The sequence below is a fragment of the Typopeltis vanoorti genome, chromosome 12 (genome assembly GCF_054136105.1).
Source record: "Typopeltis vanoorti isolate ZY-2024b chromosome 12, IOZ_Tvanoo_1.0, whole genome shotgun sequence".
NCBI classification, from domain to species: domain Eukaryota; kingdom Metazoa; phylum Arthropoda; class Arachnida; order Uropygi; family Thelyphonidae; genus Typopeltis; species Typopeltis vanoorti.
The window spans coordinates 133,925,500-133,951,211 of NC_143560.1; the positions used below are offsets into that span (position 1 = coordinate 133,925,500).

General features: G+C 38.5%; 1 protein-coding gene across 1 annotated transcript in view; it reads left to right on the top strand.

Moving 5' to 3' along the window:
• The window catches only part of LOC150101237 (serine/threonine-protein kinase PLK2-like), a 61,412-nt gene extending 50,115 nt beyond the window's left edge, over nucleotides 1-11,297 (top strand). The window contains exons 5-6 of the mRNA XM_090402195.1: nucleotides 4,002-4,100; nucleotides 11,003-11,297. Of these exons, the coding sequence (XP_090258321.1) occupies nucleotides 4,002-4,100; nucleotides 11,003-11,297 (394 nt within the window). The remainder of the gene's footprint in view (nucleotides 1-4,001; nucleotides 4,101-11,002) is intronic.
• The last annotated feature ends 14,415 nt before the right edge of the window (nucleotides 11,298-25,712 follow it).

Here is a 25,712-nt window from a genome sequence, read left to right on the forward strand (position 1 = left end):
TCATTCCACAATTTCCTGCTGGAGAAGATGGGACAACAACTTCTTAACTGATAACCCTATCGTCAAAATGCTTTCTTGCGAAAAATGCACATCTTTCCAGCAACATTTTTTCTGCATCCAATTTGAAATCCTTCCGCTCATCGAACTGCTTTCTTCAAAGCCCCAAATATGACCCCAGACTCACGATTGTTCACACTCTTCATTTTGTACTCCGCTCTTGCTTAGTTTTATTCAGCGAAGAATTGAAGTTTGAAACAAATTCGAAAGATTCTTTCCTCATATTTAAAGATCAACTCGTTTACTTGAGGAACTGTTCTATCAACAACGCGAATATACGCAAAACATTAACTTTCTTCGCTTTCGAAATATTTCTGCCAATAGGTGGCGACGACTTAATTCCAAGGGCGAATTATATTTGTACAAAAAACGCCGTAATCGTAAGGCTTGCACTACCTTCAAGGATCAGGTGCTGCACTATCCAGGTATTTGCTTACGTTTGGAATCGCCCAGCTTTATATAGTTTCTATATTCGGCATGAAACTCTTTGAGTTTCTTATTCGGCTAAGAAACAATATGGGATGTAATATCCCTTAACTTAAACAAGTCATGTCGCCGAATTGAAGCCTTTGGCTCTTCATTGTAATTAGTAAGTACTACTTTTGGCCGAATCGACAAGCGTACGAACAGCATTGAGAATTTGGCACGAGATTAAAAAGAGAAAGGTTACGCATCTTAAATGGACTGTTTTCAAACTCCGGGACATTTAAAAACGCAGGAGAATCCATGACGGTTGACCACTGTTCCACGCGCAATCGTTGACATTAAGTCCCACAGAGCTTCGCGAAGTTTGAAATTATGCGGACCTATGCGGGAACGCTATCGACATGATATGCCTTGAACTCGGTCTGAAGTGATGACTCGGCACGCTTCTCCGTATTTGAAGAATAGCGGAGATGCACGAATTAAGCTTCAGTCCGCCCTTACTTGCTAATGAGTTCTTGGCTCGTATTCAGACTTGTTTGTGAAAGCTGTTTTTCTGAAATCCTTTAAACGAAGCCCCCCCCCCCCCCCCCGCTGGCATTTCTTTTCAACATTCAACGCAGTTTCGTGTGCTCGCATCACGCCACTGTCTTTTAATTCTGCGTTTCGTCGGAACAGCCTTGGGGAGACTGTCGTGCGCGTTTTCACGTTCATTTCTATCGGAAACCGAGTGTTTTCTCTCGCTGCTGTTTCTAATTATTTCTCATTAATTTTAACCCTCTCGTGCATAAGGACCTCGTATGAGGACACACAAAAATGATGTCCTCATCTGAGGACATCATTTGTAACATATGCAGGACACAGTTTAGCCAAATGAACGAATTCATGGTAATACTGTAAGATTAAATGCATCATCAGAATTTTTTATAAATGAAAACAAAATTTCATGCACGCGAGAGGGTTAATGCGATTTTTAAGGAGATGAACTCCTTTCAGTTTCTCCAGTTCTTTTGTAGGAAAAAATGATTCTATCTTTCACCTCTTCTATATCGTCAAATATACATTATCCAATGTTTCTTATGCCCCTCGTTTCTGTGGCTTCTGTTGTCCTTTCTTCCACGTGCATTTAGAAATCGCAAGCCGAAGCGCTACTGCGATTACCATTCATAAATTGCGCCTCGTTTTAAGGATGTCTGCAGTGAATTCTTCTGCTCGATGGGTGTCTTGCGCGATGTTTTTTGAAACAACAGCTGTCATACTCGCAACCACATACCAGTGCACGTGATCGTTATATTCCAGCAACAAATCCAGTCGTCATAACCCCTCAACGTACACCCCATTGCTGTTTTCATATATTGAAGAAATCTGACGCGCATCCATTCGACGGAACTCCTTTAGCAACTCGCACATTTCTGTCGTGTCATCAGTATATCGATAACCTTCTGTAACGCCTAAATCTTCAGTCTTTCCTCACACAAGGCATTCCATAGACCTGCTCTCCCCCCCCCCCCGTTGGCCATCCGCTCCTGGATCCTCTCCACCGCCTCTTCATTGATTTGGGGTAACCAAATCTGGCCGCAGTAATCCACATGGAAGCGTATTAAAACTTAAGTGGATGATCGCATCCGTCCTGTCTTTTGTCGGTGTTCAAACCAGTGCTGTTTCGTATGCTTTCCCAATGCGTATCAGAGAACTCCAATTCTCAGTTCGTAACTCCCAAATCCCTTTTCTCAAATACTTCTAACTTACGCGCACACTTCAAACAGTTGCATGCCTTTCATTCGTTGTCGGATGTTCACTTCGTATTTTCTTTTACCGACGTAGCAGTTACGAAGACAACGCTACACCTTCCCTTTTGTGCATTAAAGGGGAGGAAACCGTTTTCAGTCCAAAACTGCTTTTCTGTTCCAAGCGAGTAATAATTCTGTCTTACGGCAGCGTTTTTCTTCAAACTCAACAGGCAAATCGGCAAGAAAACACGTGCGTCATTAACACTCATCTCGCCCGTTTCTGCGGTGGCCAACCCTCCGAAATTGCTGATTGTTGCTCGGTCAACCCCACCGATACCAGCATTTGTTTGTCAGTTCCTTCCGGTGACCGTTTCTTTTTTAAATGCACACTTACTCATCCTTGTGAAGACGCTCAATACCGTTTTTCTTGCAATGTATTTTTTTTTTCTTGGAGTCTTAGTGTCTTAGGTCACTTTTTACTTCATTGAAACCCCTTTCTCATCCTGTTGGAGTCGACGCCGTTATCTTTCACTTCGAGTGTTGTTAATTCTTCTGTGATGTTTTTTCTGTTGCTACTCTGGATTACTTAATATTGTTTCTTGTGTTGGAAGTCTTGTTTATTGAAGTGTTGAACTGAAAAAACCTTTTCACTAAATCTAGACGGCACAAGCACACCTTACTATCGCGTATAGCCGACATTGGCGACCGATGTCGCAATCCTGCCCTCACCCGGCATTCAAGTTCACCTCAAAGGTGGTTTTAACCAGGGCTAGATTAAAGGTGATTTTGGTCCCGAAGCTATAACTTTTAATGTTTTTTTTTTTTTTTTTTTCATGTGATTTATTAGGTTAAATTGTAGGTTATCTGCGCAGAGGCCTCTTATAATGAGCTGCACGTCATCCAGCTTATGCGTAAATCCGACTCTGGATATAGCGTTAAACGTTGCGATGGTCCGTAGAAGGCTGAAAGTTCCTGATATTAAGCAACGTTCTTCACACTGCCGTCTTCAGTAACGACTGCCATAGGCAACGAGTCTTGATCATTTCCGCGTCTTACAACTCTGCTGAGAAGAGTGGTGGTTGTCTTCTGGAGTTTCCTGTGCATTATTTGGCTGAATTCAATATTGCTTATGATCGATCACGTGTGCTCTTCTGTACACGCCATCGAGGGTATGTCTAGTTGTACAAAACTTGGTTCTTCTGTACAACTCTTTGGCTTGTATTGGCGAATTCAAACGACATATGCAAATCGGTGTTTCGTTTTAAATCTGTCACAGTAGTTATGTCGACATTGACCTATTTGGTAAATACACTATTCTGTGATCGGTGCGACACGTTTCCACGGTAACCATGAACTTAGATTTTAATATCTGCGCGGTAAGAAGGCGCTGCTGCTGCTTACGAGCATTCCATATTGAGTCTTCTCGGTGCACGTAGGTAAGTGCATCGAAGAGGAGGACGGAAAAAAATCGCGTTGGCTTTGACCATCAAGGCAGAGGAGGAATAACCCACCTGAGGTATATATTGGCGGTTTGCTTCTATGCAAATATCTTTTGTCGTATGTTTGCTGGAATGTTTAAACATCATTCCTTGCCCAGTCTGCGTCCAGCTCCAAAGCGCTGTTTGGAGCTAATTTATTACGTTAATACTTCTGCGTGATAAACTTCAATCGAGATTTCCTGAAATAATTTGGGAAGGCTTTCATACGAGCAATAAATTTTCATTTAGCTCGCTACGTCATAACGAAGAATTTTTCTTTCACACTTTAATTTTTTTTTTTTTTTTTTTCCAGTAGCAATGTTTGTGGTACTCCCAACTACATCGCTCCGGAGGTACTCGGCATGCAAGGCCACGGATTCCCAGCTGACGTTTGGGCGATGGGATGCATCATGTAAGTGAATACGATCGCAATTACTTCAATATTCACTGTTCAAGTTGAAATATTTTAAGCTGAAATTGACTCGAATTATAATCGGAATGAAATATTTTAAAAGAACCTGCATTTCTATTTTGCGATATTTTATAATGCAAAAATATCTTTTGCATCGCTGCTTCCTGCATCTTCTGGAATGAGCTGAAGATGAAATTGCGCATTTTTATGCCACTTGTCTTCAAATATTAAATAATCATCACCTTGACGTTACACTTTGGTTGTAATTATTGGCCTCTCTTCGACGTTCACGAATTTTCTTTAAACCACCATCCTCCCCACCCCGGCCTTCGTTTAGTTAAATCCCACGTTTGGCTTGCACTGCGTGGTTTTGCCTCTAGGTCGCAGAAATGGTAGTTTCGGCGACCTAGATTTTGGACTTAAACGATATATCAGAATTTTTCCCCGAAGGTTTTCTTACACCCACCCACCCACCCACCGCTATTGGACATAACTGAAAGTTTGACTTCGCTACCTGCACATCACATGATTCTCTTCCTCCTCCAAAATAAATAACTCCTTTATTCGCCTCCAGGGAGTAGACGAGGCCGTTTTCGTCCTAACTTTTGGGAACTGAGTGGGCAGTTCAATCTCCAGCGGTAGCCAATCAGAGATAGCTGGCCCAAGACTGTCACTAATTATACACAGCACCGTGAAGAGATGCGGCTTACTAGTGCTGCCATCTTCTGGTCCTTAATCCTAACTGTTTAACTGCCTGAAATCAGTGTGGGTTCTACGGTCGATCTCCTTGAGTTTCCAGGAGAAGAAGAAACCTCTCTTGCCCGTGCCAGAGGTCGACTAACTCGGGAACAGGTCGAAAACAGTATTTTTAGTAAAAGTTCCTCTAGGCGCCGATTGGAGCAGAACTTGCAACGCACTTCTTTCGGGCGATCTAGCTCCACGTCCACTGAGCTATATTTTGTTAAACAATAACAAGTGAAAGCATAGTAGTAAAATATCTACTCTATAATATAAAATGATGAGGCTTTTGCGTCACGTTTTTTGCCAAGTTATTTGAAATGTTTTGAAACTCAGGGGCTACCCTGAGTGTCGAGTCTTCAAAACTAAAGTCATCAGAATTCAAGGAGAACCGGCCTACCAGTCCGGAACTCGTGGGGAGGGCGGAGCCCCCTAGTTTACATTATAAATAGATAATACATCATAAATATTTAAATATGCTTTACCCTCCTTAAGGGTATTACCATTTGTTAAGTAGTTCATTTTGTGAATTTACTTCTCATAGTGATGAACATGACATTACATTATTAGATATATTCAGGTTTTAGCTTTTAACACGTTTGTGTTACTGTCATTAAACTAATCACAAATAAATATATTGTAGCAAAATAAACACATCATAAATAGATCTATACATCAATTATTTACATATTTTAACCTCCTTAGGGGTATTACTATTTGTTATTTTATTTTGTGAGTTTACTTCTCATAGTCTTTAACCGCGATCAGCTGCATGAAATTTCATGATTATCTACATTCGGGTTTTCGATCTTTAACACCTTTGTATTACTGTCAGTATACAAAAATAGGTGCATCATCACTAGATGATGCACCTATTACATGACAGTAAAAATAGGTAAATAGTAAAATATGATGACAGTAAAAATAGGTAAATAGTAAAATATGATGACAGTAAAAATAGGTGCATCATCACTAGATATTTACATTTAGGGGTACTAAGTAACTTCCTTAGTACCCCTAAGGAGGTTACTATGTTATTGTGTGTTACTATTTGTTACAAGTAATTCATTTTATGAAATTACTGCTCGTAGTCACTGACAGTGAACAGTTACTCGATATTACATTATTAATTACATTTAGGTTTTAAATCTTTTTGTATTACTGTTATTAACCACTTTAATTGTTAGCTATTTCACCACACCATTCTGATTCCATATTTCGAATCCTTAAAGTTCACTTAGCACACATTCACAATTACGAATGTTCTTTCTGGTAGGCTATCTGATGGGTAGCATTCGTTAATTTGATGCAAGTGAATTCCTAAGGACTCCCATTCCTCTGCGCTCATTCTTTTCATTTGGATACAATTCCTCGTGATAAAATTCCAAAAATGCCTCTTGCAGGTTTTTTTGGATGTTTTCACTGCCTGTTCTGCCATACCTATGGTCACACCTGTACGTCCAGGTAGTGTACATCGTTACAATAATAATGATTGTTTCTAACTTTTTCTCGTTTAGCCAGAATATTAAATTTTCATTAATTATTTGATTCTGTGGCCTCCACTGTTCCACCAGACTCCAGATTTCTTCTGCTTTTTTGCAATAAATCATCACGTGATACAGTGTTTCTGGTTCTTTACAGAATTGACAGGTTCTTGCCAGACTATCGAGTGGTATTCCTCTTGCTACAACCCACATTTTGGTTGGCAAAGAAGCCTTTCAAGAAAAGGGTTTTGTAGAACGGACTTATTGGAAGACGGAATAGATTGTTTAACACTGAGCTTAGTTCGATGTCCCCTCTTTTTTGTTCTCGATGCTGAGGGATTGGGAAAATGGTTATTCTAGTTAGCTTTGCATATATCGCTCTTGTTTTCGTATTTGGTAATTTTCTTCTATAAACCGGCATCCTTCAGCTATTTTCTGTGAACATTCTTGGTGGTCTTTTTTTTTTTTTTTTTTTTGATCGAAGGAAGAGGGCTGATGACTTTTTCAGGGAGGCACTTTTGTAGAAAAGCAATTGCATATCCGTGGTATGATTTATTACGTGCTTTTACTGCGGTTAGGGCTCTGATGATCTTTGTCTTTAGGTGCATGTTAACTAGGCCGAGACCTCTAGCTTCTATTTCGTGGAAGAGTGTTGTACGGCGCATTGGCATATATTGTGATCCCCCATATGAATGTTGCAAAGAGCCTGTGAATTTTATCCGCCCCCTGTCCCTGGTATGGACTGTTATGTATTTCGTACCACAATCTGGAGGCTAAGTGCGTATTGCAAATCCTAGCTTTGCTTCTCACAGAAAGGTTTCTATTTCGCATATTATTAATTTTTTAAAATATGGCTTCATACAATTCTTTCCATTGGCCTACATACGTGTCTTTGCCTCCAATCTCTATTCCTAATGCTGGCAAGTAGTTTTTTCTCAACATTCCAGCCGGTATTTTTGGTTCCTTTTTCCAGTCGCCGACCACCAAACAGCAAGACTTCGCCACGTTCACCCTGAGGGCTGAGGCTTTTGCGAAGGAGTCCGATATTTTTATTGTTTCCTCCGTAGTTTTTCATTTTCTAATGTCAGTGTTACGTCGTCTGCATATGCTAGCAATTTTGCATCGCTTTCTCCATGAATAGTTGCTCCTTGAATTTGTTTGTGTTTATTGTTCTGATTAGTGGTTCGATTGCTCACACAAAGAGGGTCATAGAAAGAGGGTCCCCTTGTCATACGGAACAGTTGATTTGAACAGGTGCGGAGAATTTTTTGTTTATGATTATATGACTTTGTGCATTTTCATAAAATATTTTTAACCAAATCCTATTTCTTTTGCTATTTCGAAGATGTATTCATGACTCACTGTGTCAAAGGCTCTTTCTCTGTCTAAACTTAGTAAAATGCACGGTCTGTTGGTCAACCGATAGTATTCGTATATACATCTAAGATGTGCTATGGGATCTGTAACTTTTTCCCTTTAACTGCGCATGCTTGATTAGGCGATACAAGTTTCTGTAGACATCTTTGTATTGTGTTTAGAATTTTTGAGATTCTTTCGTAATCGGTGTTTAGCAATGTTATACCTCTCCATTTTTTTTTATCTTTTAGTTTTTCTGGATCTGATACATTAATGTGATGTATCCACCGTTGAAGTTTCCTGGCTTTTCCTGAGTTTCTAACATTTGTTTAATCATCCTCATAAACAAGTTTTCGAACTTTTGAAAGTATCTTTTGTAGAATTCGCCTGTTAACCCACCTCCTCCGGGAGATTTTCCTTTCGGGAGATGCTTTATTGTATTTTTGCATTCCGATATTGTAATGGGGGCATCAATCTCGTCAGCCTCCATTTTAATTATCTTGGGTAAAAATGACGCGAATTTCTTTCGTTCAATGGCATCACTCTCTTTTCCTGTGAATAGAGCTGTAAAGTGTTTGTGGGGGAAACCCTCAGTAAGTCTGAATCTTCTTGCAATATTTCCCCCTTCATAATGTAGAGCCTTTATCCTTCTTCTTTCGTTGCTGTTTCTTTCGAACAACCTGGCAGTGGATGCGCCTTCATCATTTTCTGCAGCTTTTACTGAGCTACGGACGCTTCTTCCTTAGCTGTTGCCATTATTAATGTCGAAGTTTCTGGAACCAAAAAACTACGTAGACACCGAAATGGAAATAATTCACTAGCTAAAATTAATTTATAGCATTCGATGTTTCGCTAGCTTAAGCTAGCATTATCAAAGGCCATTTAGCATTTACACCCTTGGTGAAGACACAAACCAAAATGACTTGGATAACAAGCAGTCGCATGCAGAGACGGCGACACTCTTCGTGGTAACTCCTGTTAACTGTTATTTCTTGTTGTTCAGAACCAGTTAACTGTAACGGAACAGACAGTTTAATTATACATAGATTTTGGCACACTGCATTATCCATCCGCCAACAACACCGTAAATCGCTGTCGCCTTCCTTGTTATCAAGGTCCTTTTATTATTACATAACACCGCCAGGGTGTCCAAAGACTCATCGAGGGAGGGCACCCACTCTACAACTGTCTCCGCCGCATCATCTACAAAACTCCATCTACTGCCCACCACCACTAGTATTTTCACAGATAATCACAAACATCCATGCCCACAGTGGGATTCGAACCCGCAGCCTTTTGGTTGGAGAGCGGATACACTAACCACTCGGCCAACCAGGCCGGCATTTTAATTTGTTCACCTTCAATTGCCTTTGATATTGTTGGTGAAACGTCAGCTGTAAGTAGTTCATTTTAGCTAGTAAATTATTTATTTACATTCCAGTGTCTATTTAGCTTTCTGTACTAGAAACTTCGACATCAATAAGAACAATTTTTTTTTTCTTGTTTTGTTAAAAAGTGATGGCAGTATACCAAAGTCTTAGTAAGTCTTAGTCTTAGTAAATTTTTTCCCAGAGAGCGTTGGTTTTCACCCTAAAAAAAAAAAAAAAAAAAAAAAAAAAAAAAAAAATATATATATATATATATATATATATATATATATATATATATATATATATATATCGCATAGTTCCCCGTAAGTTTTTGGGGATGTGGGGAAGGAGGAAACAGAATAGAATTGCAGTCAAATTTACAGCAACTGTTCAAAGTCTCTCCCATCCACTTCTGTAGAAAGAGTAGAAACATGAGTAATTGGCTCAAAGATTTCGGAGCTTTGACAAAAGTGAATCGAAGTTCAAGTAGGTGTCACACACAAGCTTTTACGATCACAGTGAAAATGGAATTGTCGAGGTGCTGTGTTCTCGATTTGCCTTTCGTAGGATATACAGTACGATGTGCTTAACGCGTAGTGCAGTCAGATGCTGAGAGATTGCTTACAAACACGTTCTGTAGATACCATACTTCGCAGTGTTGCTCAATGCATTTTCGCGAGTCAAATACGCACGTACGGCTCTCCCACGCTTGAACTGTGGTGTGAAGAAAAACTTCCAATGCTGTTTTCTTGGATTATTGTGAGGAGATCTGCGGTGTAAAATTGGCCGGTGTTTTTCGCACATCTTCGTATTATCCAGGGTTACCGAGATTTAACTATTTGGCCACTTTCGGAGCAACAATCAATGGTTAAGTAATTCGGTGTGCGTGTCTAAATTCCCCACGATTTGAAGACAGAATGCAACAGGGTGAATTTACTGAAGATTTAGCAGTTGTTGCAATGTTAAGCGAACTTTATTTTGGAAAGAAATCATCGCACGATTTGGAAGTTTCCCGATTACGTTCTGCAGTTGTTATCCTAGCACGAGGATCTTGACGAGGCTTTGACTAAACTCGGCTTTAACTGTTCCCCGCAGGAAACAAAAATCTGAGAACAAATCCGGGAGCGGGGTAGTCAAAGTTTTGGGCCCACATTCTCCGATTCATTCGAGAAAAAAATCTCATTTCCAATATTCGGGAATACGGTGGCGAAGTAGGAAGGCGCTCTTTTAGCGAGGAAGTGGAAAGGCTGCCTTTGTACTTTGTCGCCATATTTACGTATTTTTAAAGGAGTTTTTCAAGGAAGCCCACCAAATGTTGATGATGAGTCTTTGGACTCCGTGGATGGGCACCTACTCTACAACTGTCTCTCTAGTATTTTCACAGACGATCACAAACATCCATGCCCACAGTGGGATTCGAACACGAAAGATCGGCATTCTGCTACCATTTTAATCATTAAGTTAAAAATAACACCTCGTTTTCCCCCGATATTCCAATTCGTGATTCATTATTAATGGAACTGTCTTTATTTTTTTTTCCATCCAGGTTATAACTGAATTTTGTAGTGCGGCTTCCTTGTAATTTTCTTTTCTTTCGGGTGAAGAACATCAGATATCCCTTTCTTTAATTGAAGCTTCTGTGTAAAGATTACGGTTTATCACATGAGAAATAAGAACAAGGACGAATGCATCCTTGTTCTAATTTCTTATTTAAATCTTAATTTTCTTCTGTATTTTGCAGATTGTTTTCTATCTTTTATAGAGGTGCAGTTATTAAAACTTCCAGTTGCATGAGGACTTCAGACACTGTGTGTGTGTGTGTGTGTGTGTGTGTGTGTGTGTGTGTGTGTGTGTGTACGCGTGCGTGCGCACGCACACACTTCATTTTTTAAATTCATCTTACACAAATTGTTCTCGCGATTTTCTTACTCGCAATTCTTGTTCGCTCTTTCAGGTATGCTTTGCTGGTAGGCCAACCACCGTTTGAAACGTCGACGATTCAGGATACGTATTCTCGCATCGTCACCAACAAATACGTCATTCCCTCGAACGTGTCCCATTCTGCGAGGAATTTGATAGCGAAGATGCTGAGGAACGACCCGTCAGATCGCCCGAGTGTGGGGGAGATTCTCCAGCATGAATTTTTCTTCTGCGGTTTCTTTCCCCAAAAATTGCCTTCTTCCTGCTGTTTGTCGGTCCCCAAATTCCCAGTAGCTGCGATTGTAACGAGGTATGACGGCTGTTTCTAGAGTTCTGGATTTCTGAATTATTAAAGTGGTTTTTCTGAAAAATGCCTCTTTTGGAGTTTTCTTAGATTATTTAAAACGATGCACATCCGCACCCATCCCGTACTATTACTTTCTGCTACAGCATTCGTTTGCTGCAATAAGAGATGCCGCACCCGTGCAGTGAGTGCGAAGGCCACCTAAGAAGTCGAGGAACCGTAGATAAAAGTTATGGCCATCGAAATGTTCCCCACCTTGTTCGTTAGGATTCCAGTATGACCGAAGCAGTGTTTTATTTCTTCCTGTCTTTCAGGAAGCGAAAAATAATTCGTGATGGCTCGCCAGATATGGAAAAGCCGCTTGCTTGAATTAGAGAATAAAGCAGTTCCACACACCGATTGCGAAACAGCTGGCAGGCCAGGAGGATATCTTTGCAGCTCCATGCAAAGGATGCACAGAAACAGTTCGAATATACTTGCCTAGGCAAGTATATTCGCTCTTGATCTAGTTTTCCGACAGAATTACACAAACGACATTCGATTCCCTTTCCGCCTGGCATATCACTGACTATCGGCACGAATTCTGCTAATAAAGACCGCTTGAAGATCCGCTGTGGATCTTCAAGCGATCCTCGTCCATCACGAAGACAAGCCGTGCGTAGGTTAGTAGGAACTGTGGCTCCTCTCTGCATTTCCAGGGCATGGCTCGGGAGCGGCACGAAGGGAGTCTCATTCAGCACTGTTACGTTAATCGTTACTTTACACGCACTTCACTCGGTGATCCAACTCTGAGCAGACCAGCTTCGCAATACTCGGCAAATAGTACGAGAGAGAGAGATCGTTTCGTTTCCCAAATTTACGGATACATTTCGAAGGCGCGTTAATATTTTCAATTTCGTGGTGCTTGAGATTTAAAGTTCGTGAATCGGATTTATTAAAACTCGAAGCGCTTTCCATGAAAGTCTTGTTTTCTCCTCCCCTGGAGAATAAAAAAGAAGTGAATTGACTTTAATTCATCCTGCTTGTATCATTTCTTCTCGACATCACGAAGAGTCAACCACGCAGCGTCGTCTTTTGTGATGCTTTGCAGATCTTTTTATTTCTAAGAAAACGCCGACTTTCCTCGCCAATCAAGTGTACCAAATGCAATGTGATGTGGACACGAAGTGCGTGACATTCATAAACAAATACGTGCACTTTACGTCGATTTGTTTCGTTTGTGCGAAATGTTTACGAAACAGTCGGTTCACATCGAGTACATTCAATTCACACGATTTTTTTCCTTGATATTTCGAATCGGCACTAATGAGGTCCCCCCCCCCAACACACACACTCCCGTCTATTTCCTCGGTAATACGCGCATTGGTTTCAGTAACAAATAACGAGATATCAGTAACAAAAGCGAATTCCGTAAAATGGAATGACGCAGCCGAACTTGAATTGGACGTGAAACACCTCATTTGAAAACCAACAATGCTCTCGTCTGCTTTTTTTATTTAAAAAAAAAAAAAAAAAAACCTGTGCAATGAACACCTGAAGCCAACAAATGGAAATTTGACAAAGAAAATTGATTTGCCTTGTGAACCTTCTGACAATTCAAACATAACGAGTTAGAAAAGGAAACTGGTTTTGAATTGCATTAGAGTTTTAGCAATTCAAAATTATATTTTGAATTGTTCGCTGTAGTGATGCCAGTTTATGCAGAGACCGAGCAAATAATTGGGTAACGAAAAAAACAAACTGGTATTTAGTTAAGGGTTAAAAGGTCTCATTAATTGATGGCACGAATTTTATTTACTCCCCTAAAAATGAAGGGGGGAATGCTTAAACACTACCAAATATCCTGATTTCTTTCTTTTTGAAGAAAAGAAAGGGGGGGTATTCTTTCGTTAATAATAAACCCTTTAAGTTGTTTAACCACCGATTACTTTGACCGCCTGTGAAGGTCAATTCTCAGCCAACCAATTTCCAACACGAATCTGAATCTCGTAGTCGAAAAGGATTCGAAGCTAAATCGCAGTTAGCGTAAGGACTGTCCGTGGAATGCGTCAAGCACTCTGGTGGACTTTTTCTGACAAGGAATGAACTTGAGCGTGATTTACAAGACGAATTGCAAGTTCGTGAGAAAGTGCATTAAGACAGAACGAGCGAGCGACGGGGCTTTCGACGGTTTTATGAAAATAAGATTCATTCGCTTCCATGCATAACTGCGCAGATGATTTAATCCTGAAAGCTGCAAATGAACCCAGTTCTGTTCATAAATACGATTGGGGTCGGAGCGAGTTAACAATTTGGACGAAAGAACAACCGAATGATGAAATGCTGTCGTACAACACCGCTAGATTTTTGGACCAGAGTGCCTCCCCTGACTGCGATATAAAATGCACTAAAATTGGCTGGCTTGGTAAACGACCAAAGAAAATATATTTTAGGAATTTAAATATATTTCTAACACGGGGTTGCATTAGATAACCGCAGAAAATTAAAAAGAAACCGAATGACGTCATACAGTAGAAGGCGGTTATTTGCCTTCACATTTGAACAGTCCCCCACATAAAATTAAATCTTGCAAGTGTGGAAGGTCTGCATTCCGAATTTTCATTATTACTTTTCTTACTCTAAGAGAAGCGGATACTTTGGCCGATAAGTAAACGCATTATCGACATTTATTCAGTCACCACGTTCAAGTGCGGGTACACGTCAAGAAAGATGCCTTTCGAAAAGGCATTACTGCCTACGAATGCTATCATAAGTGAGTATAAGTCTTCAAATGTTCTGAGATCTTTGAGGCTTGGTTTGGTCCAGCGAAGTCGTACATATGTACCTCTTAAGCTTTTGTACTTTGGTTAATAATGGCAGTCATTTAAGAAATTCAGATGGAAATAATAAGCCTAAAAAAAATGGAGTTTATTAATTGTTAACTCTACCAGGTATTCCTAACGTTTTAGTTGTTTTCAGGGAAATTTACACGTAAAAAAAAAAAAAAAAAAAAAAAAAAATTAACATTAACAAAATTAATAATATATAAAATACAAATTCCTATATATGATTCCTATATATATATATATATATATATAGGAAAAGTGGGCGTAAACAGGAAAGCGTTTTTGTCTTCGAGTTTCGTTCGACAAACACCATTGTCTGTTCACAGAGCATCTATATGCGAGCAAGAAAAGAATCCAACCGCACTTTCTATATCTTAGCTCAGTGATTCTCAACCTATGGGGGGGGGGGGGAGTGGAAATCAAAAGGAAAGACTATTTTATTGAAACAAAAGCATTTAACGAAACGATTTATTGAGACAAAAACAATATAAAAACATAATATACTCTGAAAATAAAATAATAAAATCCACTGTATTGAATAAACTAGTTACGCTTACTGAAATAAATCAATATTGCAAATGTATCGAGCAACTAATTAAAACTAAACAATAACAATATATCAAAAATGAATGGCTTCCTTGGGCCTGTGTTGCGGAGCGAAGCTTTTCATATGATGCAAATTGACACTCTTAGTTCGCTTTCTATATTTAACTGAGATTTATATTGTTTTTAAGGAAGCCACTGCAGAAAACTCGATTTCACAAAGATAAGATGTTCGAAATGGCAAAAGTGCACGAAAAGCTCTTGACTTTAGTGCAGAAAATTCATCATCAACACCAGCCCAAAATTCAAACAGCTTTTAGATGCAAATTGTCTTTTTGATTTCGCCGCTTGACGTGAAGTCTATAAATTGTTCATTTTCTTCAATTGAGGTAATTTGAAATGGGTTAATTTCTTCAGGGGTAATTTGAAATGGGTTTCTAACTCACTCGTAGATTGCCATTATATTGTCGTCGGTTATAAAAGTTTCTAAAATTCTTCGTCAACATTGTTAAATGATTTTCAATAGTTGCAAATAAAACTTTGTGTTGCTCTTCTGCCTTGTAGGTTTTGATAAATTCATCCACATTTGCAAACATTTCTAATTTTTGTCGCTTTACCTTTTCGTTCCATAACTTGTTTTTTACAAAACAGCATTAGCTTTGTCACTCATCTCTAAGATATGTATTTTTTCATTGGAGTTGCAGGTTTAATATATTTAGTTTATCGAATATGTCCACCAAGAAGCTCAATTTCATCACGCATAAGTGGTTTCTAAGCTTCTCTGCTTCTTCGTGGTTTTCCTCTTCCAAGAAGATTGCTATTCCGTCTCTTAATTCGTAAACATTTTCCCTCTGATAACCATCTTATCTCTCAGTGAAATAGTAACGCTGAATGTTCTGCTCCAGCCATGCCTTTGCAAAGTTTAGAAAACAGTCTTGATTTTAAGGTCCCATTTTTATATAATTCGCCACGGTTGTAACTGTTGTTACAACCGTGGCGAATTTAGACCGTGATATTTAGACCAGGACTCATTTCCTTTGCACCAAGAGCTTCTCTATGAATCATGCAACGGGTCCAAATACATAGTAGGAAAGTTTCCGTTATAAGGACTTGGAAACTTTTAAACCTTCCAGACATAATTCGAGCACTACCAGTTCAAATTCCAACACAATTTTTCCAATGCATGTTTGCCTTGCATATAAAAATCGTCCAACATTTTGAACAATTCAGGTGCTCTAGCTTTTTTTTTTTTTTCTATTAATTTACTAAACAATAACTCTTCAACTGCAGTTAATCCATATCAAAATCGAACATAAGCAATTAAATGACAATATTTGTTGCTATCTGTTGTCTCTGTCAAGCTGAATTGAGAAAAATTGTTCGCAAAGCTTCGACAAAAGTTGTTGCTGCATATCTTCACGTATATCACCAATTCGCCGATCAACACTATCAATTGATAGAGGGTATACACTGCAGTTGTTCAGTAAAACTTTCTCCAAGCATAGTTTTTACAATATCAATCGCAGCTGGCAGAATTAGGTCTTCTCCGACAGTGCGGGGCATTTTGCACCTGGCTATTTTATATGCAACTTTGAGAAGCTAGTAAAGCTTTTTCATTTACATACAAAGCTTTTTAAATAATAGATTTTTGCTTTTCAAAACATTTGAATTTGGCAGCAAAGACCTCTCGAGGTTTGTTAACATACTCCTTATGATTTTTTTTTTTTTTTTTCAAATGCCTTTTAAGTTTATTCGGTTTCACGCTATCAGCCGCCAAACTTTTCGAACAAATAACCTTCAGTGGTCTTTCTTCATCATTTACTTCAGTCTTTGTAAAACAGAAATCTAAATATTCTGCTGCACACTTTCTTGATTTTACTTTCGGTGTGATAGTCTGTTAACCTGAATTTGTTGACGTCGACAGTCATCAGATGCCCGCTAACGTCCAATTAAAAATTTATCCATTTTTCTACACTAGAAAAGTTTGTTTTTATGCCATGTATCACAGTCGTTGCAAATAGGAGTAAAATAACCCCGACCATGGACTTCCCACTGTTGCACTGTTACTGCCGTCTTGTCAATTCAAGCCTTAAATAATATTCGCAGAAACATTTCCAGAACATTCGAAGGAATAATCTCGAGTAGCACTGATGTGCTTCAAATCTTTCATCCTCTCATGCTATACTGTATATCGCTATCACCTTATAGCTTTTGACAATTTTTAGTGGGGGCTATCTCCGCCCCCACTAAACCAATCATACAGCTAGCCCAAGCTTTCAATTTTAATCAGCATCGGGAACTTCAAAATACACACCATCTGAAAATATCATTTGCAAGTGGTATCGAAAAGTTCATCGGAAGCCGTTGTGCAAGCCTACCACGTATGAGCGAGGAATCAGTTGAGCATATTCGACAGTTATTTATATGAAGCTTGCAGAAGTAGACGCGACAGTGGAGCCCTGAACAGAATGTACAGAATTCTATGAAAACGTCTCGCACTCGATGTTCCATTTAAATTTACTGGAGGCCCTTACATTGAAGGACCGTTTTGCATAAGCTATGATGACCTGCATTGAGATAGTTGCAACATGTCTGAGAAGGAGGAGTCTCAGTGACGAACCAGTTCTTTCTGTGTGCAAAGGGAACAGATAAAAAAATCCGTATGTGGGGGCTCTGAAAATTTACGACTATTGAATTTTAACAAGGAGAGTCTAGAAGTTATCATTTTGTATCCTGAAATGTGACAAAAACCTATTAAACTTTTTTTTTCGTTAGGAAGCGTGCATTGCGACATGATATGCTTCATTTATATCTACTGATGCATTTGCTTATATAGAATAACCCAGTGCTATCTTTCAACAAATGGAGCACACACCCACACACACATATCTGTCATGACAACTCTTTTTGTAGGTGCAGTTGAAAAGAAAATGGATCTGATCACTCTTGACTTTTTTCATCTTGGATTACGTAAAGGACTGTTTATGTACCCCCATTGCCACACTATTTGGTAGAAAATGCAATTTCTTGTTGACGTGTTCAGGGCAATGTACAGTGTGCAGCATTGACCATTCATAAGCATGGAAAAAAGTTTCAATTCTTATTCTGAATAATACAAGTTTCATACTGTATATTCGTGCTTAACACGTTCATTGGCTATCGCGAGATGCAAGTTATCACCAAACGGCCGGTCACGCGTTATCGCGTGAACGTCGCTAACTAAAAAAAACTTTACGAGTGCAAATTAGTAAGTCTTAGTACAATCTGTCACACTACATTGTGAAAATTAACAGATTATTCAGTTTATTTACTGCAATTCGTTCTTTCAGGCCTTTTGTGTGTGTTGTGCTGTGCTGTACTCTTTTGCGTATTCCGTCAAGTAAAAAATAAAAAATGAGCGAAACCTAAAACACTTTGAAAATTTTCTTTCTTCAGGCAAATAGCAAGAGAGACAAATGTTGTGAAATATTTCTAGGTAATTATGTTCTAATTTTCATTTTGAATATACTTGTAAATAATATTTCAGTCAAATAAATGAGTATTTGTAAACTTCGATGAACAAATTAGGTGTCGTTGATGCGTTCTCCATATTTAAGAATATTTCTTCTGCTTAGAATTTCTAATAAATGTAACATTTAATTAGAAAAAGTAATGAAGGTTTTAAGATCTTAGACATGACATAGAAGCAGTAAAAACTGAGATTCCAATAGTTAATTATTTTAGAAAATGTCTAACTACAACCTGTTGACAAGAAAAACGTGAAAGAAAAAAAAAAAGCAGTAAAACTGAGATTCCAATAGTTAATTATTTTAGAAAATGTAAACATGAAAGAAAAAAGTGTGTGTGTTTGAGGGAGGACACTAATGATAGCCTGTAATTAATTATTTAGAAAATGTCTAATAGCCGATGCCATCTCTTGATTCTAAACTAAAAATTCCTATAGTAAATAGCAGAAACGAAATCCCACACACTTATATTGGAAAATTCATGTTGTCACCCATAGACAAATATTTTTTAACACTTCCACAATCGAACCAAAAATCCCAACACTTGATCAAATATTCCCCAGAATCCCATACTCTAATCATCACTCGAACCAAAGACAAAACGTGACGTCAATAACGGACGTGTCACCCTGGGAAAGTTCAAGGATTTCATACCCTATCTTATCTCTAACCATCACCCAAAATTCCATTCGCAAACCGTTACCCAGAATGCCATACGCAAACAAAAAACACACAACGTGACCTCAATAACGGATGTTAGCCAAGAGAAATTCCAAACATTCCATACTCATGATATCACAAATCCTTATCTCTAACTATCACCCAGAATTTCACACTAAAACCATTACCATTAAGCCACCACTGAAAACAAACTAAAACAAGACACTGACACAAATCTGCCGCCCACGAAACACAGGAAGTCGCACCTCCCCATTACTATAATTTCCTTTTCCACTTCAACTCAATGACTTCATTATTTACACCTAACAAATGACGTCACTTATTTACAAATGACAAATGACGTCAATACAGGTGATAACAGCACACATTGATAGCAATGTCGTGAATTTACCCCATTTACCCTACCCCTATTTGGTTTAAACTCTCCCACCAATCACTGCACGAATCGTTATCTTATCTTGATCTGCCTCATACTGTCCAACCAATGACGTCATGGTTCCTGCGTCACACACCCCAACATTTACCCTACCCCTATTTGGTTCGGAGTGTCTGACCAGTGATAGGAGTGTGGAATGTTTGGAATTTCCTGGGAAACAGATGGCAGTGATGTCACGTTTCCACACTTTCCCCACCATTCACCCTACCCCAATTTGGTTCAGAGTGCCTCCCATAGTACTTCTGTAACCTGTCGAAGAAAGGCTTATAAAAAATTTCTATACACTACGTATTCAGAATCGAACTTATGACTCAGTTGGCCTAGTATAGTATATGATTACAAAATCTTATCCACTGGCTACACAGGCCTCCCTGAGATTGCTTGATATTAGTGTGCACACCACGATGCTTTATCGCATAAAAAAAGACTTGTTTTCAAATCTAGTCAACGACTAGAAGAAATTTTTCTAAGCCGTTTTTCGACCGGTTCTCGAGTTAATCGATCTCTGGCAGGGAAAAGCAGTTTTTTTTCTCCTGGAAACTCAGGTTTTTTGTTCCGTAAATTCAAAAAAAATCGACCTTAGAACCGACACTATTTCAGACATTAAAAACATATTGAGTTATTGAGCCGTTTCTTCATGTGCTGCTTAATTAGTGATAGCCTTGGGCCAGCTATCTCTGATTGGCTACCAATGGAGATTGAACTGCCCACTCAGTCTCCAAAAGTTAGATAAGGCTAAAACGGCCTCACCAACTCTCTATACGGGAATAAGAGGTGTCAGCTGATTGAGCTGAGTTTAATAGATGATCTCCTCTTGTGGACTCCATTGCTTTCTTTATACCCTTTGTGCATTGTCTCTCTTCTTTCGGTGTTTCTATGACGCTGCTCCACTGAAATGGTCAGCACCATTCTTCCACTTTCCTCTAATCACGTACAAACAAAGGCAGCATCTAGTTATTCATATGCTGTCCAGCTCCAATCTCAATGAATCTTCTGCTACTCTTTTCTATAGAATAGTCTTTCCCGATGAATACAACCTGAAATTCTTCAGGAAATTAATTGACTGTCTCCTATCTTCTCCTAACCCCTTGCCGGCATACAGGACTGTGTGTTAAATCAAAACTACTTTATGTGGCCAGACTCACTGGAAGGTCTGACTATTGAATGAAACTATCTTACAATATCTGCCATATGTTATCCTACATTGATTCTCATTCAACGCATTCCACTCTAAATGAAAAAAAAAAAAAAATGTCTGTCTCTTTTTACCTTCTGAGTAATTTCTGATGGATCATAAATTCTGTATTAATCGTCACCATATCTTCTTGGCCTATTGTCACTGTACTGTTCCCCCTTCTTCGCCATTTAAAAATATATCTATCTAGAAAACTCTTCTAAATAATTTGTCTCAGTCGTATATCACTCTACCTGCTCCTACTTACAAGATCCTACAAATTACCTTCTCTTAATCTATCCTAATTATGAAAATTTTGCACTCCTGGTAGTACTCTTTTTTTTTTTTTTTTTTTAATCTGCTTTGAACCTTTATTCAAGCTTGCTTACTTTGTAGAAATTTTGGCTCCAAAATATATACACAGAATTCCAGATGCAATCTAAAACCGAGCACACGGTCGGACGACCATTTTCTTTTCTTTTCCTCACTCGACAGTGTACTTCTTATTGGAATAGCACTTTGCAATACGTGGTCCAAACCCTCAGCTCCTTATTTGCCAATATTCCAAGATCTCATGCACAACACTGCCAGTGAGATACACAGCGTCATACTTTTGAGTTTAGAATGGCAAAACTACATTTATTAATGTTGACTTAACAGCAATTCTTACTTCTAAGCGAAGGTTTCTGTGGGTAAGCGTTCTCGAGATAGTTTTCGGTATTGAGACCACACATCTACTAGTCAAGTAGATGTTTGTATTCAACTTTTATACACCATTACCCCTGATGATGTAAGTCTTACGACGAACGAAACTTGTCGGGTTTTTTACTCTTTTGTTTTTATTGTTTAATAAACGTGTTGTCTCAATACCAAAAACTATCTCCAGCAATACGTAGCCTATTAAAATCTTTATAAAGGTTGGAATGGGCTTGAAGACGATGCCAACTTGAATCGTCTTCAAGTATTTAAATATTTCTCCTTATACACCTTTCCTAGTATCATTACAATACTGGTTAATTAGTGATAATCAGAGAAAAGAGACTTCCTTATTTTCCGGTTTCTGGTTTTCCCTTTCAGTCGTTTCCAACCGTAGGTGACTTTGCAGGCATTGCACACAAATTATTATTGGTGACATTTTTACAGGGTAGTTCACTATTGCTATCCCCCCAATTTTATTCTGGCTCGGAACCGGCATATGGTTGGGACGTATTCATGACTGTAATCCATGTGTGTTCACGGGGCTGGCCTGCCTATCTTGGGAGACGAAACACCCGAACTTCAGGGTGAAAAAACCCCCTACCCTCATATGAGATGGCCAACCCACCCTCAGTCAAAAGAGACCAGACAAAGGCTCCTAAGTCACTGACGTGAACCGAACCCAGTTCCCCCGACCAAAGGGGCTCGCTCCGTCTGAGATACGGAGGCTTTATTACTAAGTGGAAGTATTAAATGCTATATTTAATAAAAAAAAATTAAAATAAAATAAAATAAAATAAAATAAATCAACTAATGCCTTTTATTCCCTAATAGGGAGTAGGCGAGGCCTTTATACCCTATCTAGCTTTTGGAGACTGAGTGGGCAGTTCAATCTCCACCGGTAGCCAATCAGAGATAGCTGGCCCATGTCTATCACTAATTATAGCAGCCGCCGATGAAGAGGCTGGCAAACAAGTGCTGCCATCTCTTGGTACCCAAACCTAACAAGATATGTCACTGTCTGAAATAGTGTGGGTACTACGGTCGATTTTCTTGAGTTTACGGGACGAAAAACCCGAGTTTCTGGGAGGAAAAACCAGCTTGCCTGTGCCAGAGCAGAGATCGACTAACTCGGGAACCGGTCGAAGATAGGCTTAGAAAAAGTTCCTCCAGTCAGCGACTAGACTAGAACCTAGGTCTAACTTCAAGCAGCCAAGTGCAGAGGACGCAAGCGCCACTTCCACTGAGCTACACAGGCCTTGCTATATTTAATATTAATATGAATTCAAATATATGATGAATAGTAAAAGTAATATAAAAGTAATAACTATTATTTATTATCTTTGGAAATCTCTTCACTTCGTCTAGATCATAAAGCATTCTTTATCTTCTGTTTAGACTTTAAACAAACTTAGAAAAAAGTGTCCATTAATAAGTGAAGGACTGGATTTGCGCATTATGGATTTAACATTGGGATATACTTCGTTATATCCCAATGTTAACTCTCTGCACTCAGAGAGTGAAGAGAGTTAACTCACTTCAATCAGCTTCTCTTTCTACATAGCCCTTTAGTTTGTGCAACCATTAAGTTACTTAAATATAAAGAGCCAATAGGCTTCATTTCGGCGATATAAACATTATTTAAATTAAGGGGATATTAAATCCCACGTTGTTTTAAAACCGAATAAGAAACTCAAAGATTGGAATCAGAGAGTTCCATTTTAAGTAATTCAATGGTTACGCCTTTTTGACAACTCGTATAGCAGAGTATATAAGTTCTTTTCGCTATACCCTTTGGTATTTATTTGGTCTAGCTACTCACTGATGAAGCCTCAATTAAGGCTGAAAGCGGCGAGATTGCTAATATGAGTTCGCTCTCTTAAGGTTTTTGCCTTAAGGGAGCAATAAGGGAGCAATTTGAGTCTCCGGGGAGAGTGTTTTCCGGCATGGCCCGGTGAGGGCTTTGTCGGTGAATGCTTTTCTTCGGAATATGAGCGGTTCTGCTCGGTGGTGGTAGTGATGGGTGGAAGGCCATCACTGAGTGGAGCCAATGCTGAGATGGACGGTCTTTCGCCCACTATTGAGTGGTCTAGGGATCGTCCGAATTTTTAGAGACGGCTTTACTTATTCATAAGGCTGAAACCGGTCTGGGTAGTGATTCCCACCATAATGTAATAACAGCATACATTTCTTAGGAAATGTGTTTTTACATTATGGAAAATACCAAGAATAGCGATCAGAACTTCACCACCTTTGCTGCGAGTTGCCCGAGTTTGTACTACGTACTAGGACTACTTGCATTAGCTCACGCTAGTAATCACCGATACTTTTATAGTTTACTATATTCGGCATGAAACTCTCTGATTCCAATCTTTGAGTTTCTTATTCGGTTTTAAAACAATGTGGGATTTAATATCCACTTAATTTAAATAATGTTTATATCGCCGAAATGAAACCTATTGGCTCTTTATATTTAAGTAACTTTAGTTTGATATCTGTCAATTGGTAAGCTCCTATTCGATGAACTAAGTATTTGTCTAAACTAATTTGTCGAAAATTACAGTATATATCAACCTAAATGTGGCAACCCGTTCTTTAGCTAGCATTTTATATCATCATCATCATCATCATGCATATCAAGGATTTAGGCCAAGCTTGGCCTGTTCCGGCCTTAGAAATCATCATTGAATCGTTTAAGAAGACACCCTGGTTTTCTTTTTCCTAATAACTTGTCTTTAAGACTTGTTTTGGTAATCTTTCTATTTTCATTCTTTGAATGTGTTCCATCCATTTATGTTTATATTTTTTAATTTTTTCTATTACTGATTCTGGTTTAATTCTTTCATAATTTCTTCGTTTTTTTTTGTGATCAAATAGAGTATACTTTGCAGTTTTTCTCATAAAATTCATTTCAGCTGTTATTAATCTTTCTTTTTGTTTTATTGTCCATATTTCGCTTCCATACAATAAGACTGGTAGGGCTAATGTATTGTATACTTTTAGCCTGGTTTGTTTTTGAACTAGGTTTGAATTAAATATTGAGTTAATTACACTTGTTATTTTTAAATATTTTGCAATTTTTACGTTTATATCTTTTTCGTTTTCATATGTGATCATACAACCTATGTAGTTAAATAAATTCATCTGTTCTAAGATCTTGTTATCTATTACTATCTTAGTTCTTGCTGGATCTTGTCCTTCAAAGGCCATAGTTTTTGATTTTTCTGTTGATATTATCATACCAAAATCTTCGGCTATCTCATTTAGATCTAAAATAGCTTTCTGTAAGTTATCTTCAGAATTTGTAATTATTATTTGGTCATCGGCAAAGAGGAGAGTGTTTAAGTTCACCGTAGGAGAAAGTTTAATACCTTGATGGAAATTTTATTCCATTTTATTATTATTTCATTTAGGTAAATATTAAAAAGAGTTGCTGAGAGGGGACATTCCTGTCAGACCGCTTGGTTTTATATATGCATTTTATATATGCAGTATAAATAGAAAAAGCGATTTTTTCATTTTTATACTTTTCCTTCCTTTGCATATTTTATATCTATCCTTTTGCAATTCTTTTCCAATTTTTTATCCATTGATTTGAAGTATATATTTTTAATTTTAGATTATGGTACCTAAGATGCTGTTCCGTCCTGAAATCTTCATCTGCTACACCTTTTCATATCTGACCTTTGAGTTTCATTCCTATGTATGAAAGGGATGAAAGTTGTTTTGCGTCTTCCACGTTGTTTTCAATGATTTTCATAAACTCCTCAACATGAATCTGCAGAAAAGATACATTTGCATGCTGTGCACCTTCCATATATGAGGACTGCATGATCATCCACATTAAACAATAGCGAAATTGATATTTATCTACGAACACATCAATTATAACTAACTAAATAAATCCACTAATCCTTTTTTGTTCTTGTTGTTGTTTTTGTTTCTTTTTTTTATGTTAAGCCCATACACAGGAGGTTGGTTGGTCAACCTATAGCACATAAGTACCGCGGATGGGTGGTGGGTTGGGAATAAGGAGGAATTTGTTTACATTTGATTTGAATGACTTTAAATTGTATTCCTTGGGAAACACAGCAGTTTCTGGGATGAAGGGATGGAAAAGAAACTTGTTCTGTTTGTTTCTAGGTGTACTGTGTAAGGATGTGGTGCTGCAGGTGCAGGTGTTCCAATGAGCTTAGTACTGAGCGGATCAATTATTGCATTTTGAGAGAGCTTTTTGAGGCCCCACCCCATATGTGGGAGCAGTATTCAACAGCTGGGTGGATTTGTGATTTGTATAATGTTAATAGCTGTTCAGGGGTGAAGTAACGTCTTAAGCGAAAGAGAAATCCTAGTTTTTTTTGAGGCTGAGGATGCAATGGTTATGATATCTTTATGCTAGGTGAAGTTTGATGTGAGGGTGATTCCATGGAGTGAGATCTCAAACTGTCTGGAAATTTGGGTATCATCAAAGAGGATACTGGGAAAAAATGGTTCTTTTTTATGGGAAATAGTACAGAACTTGGTTTTATTGGCGTTGAAATTTATGAGGTTATCCGAGCCCCATTGTAGGATGGCTTGG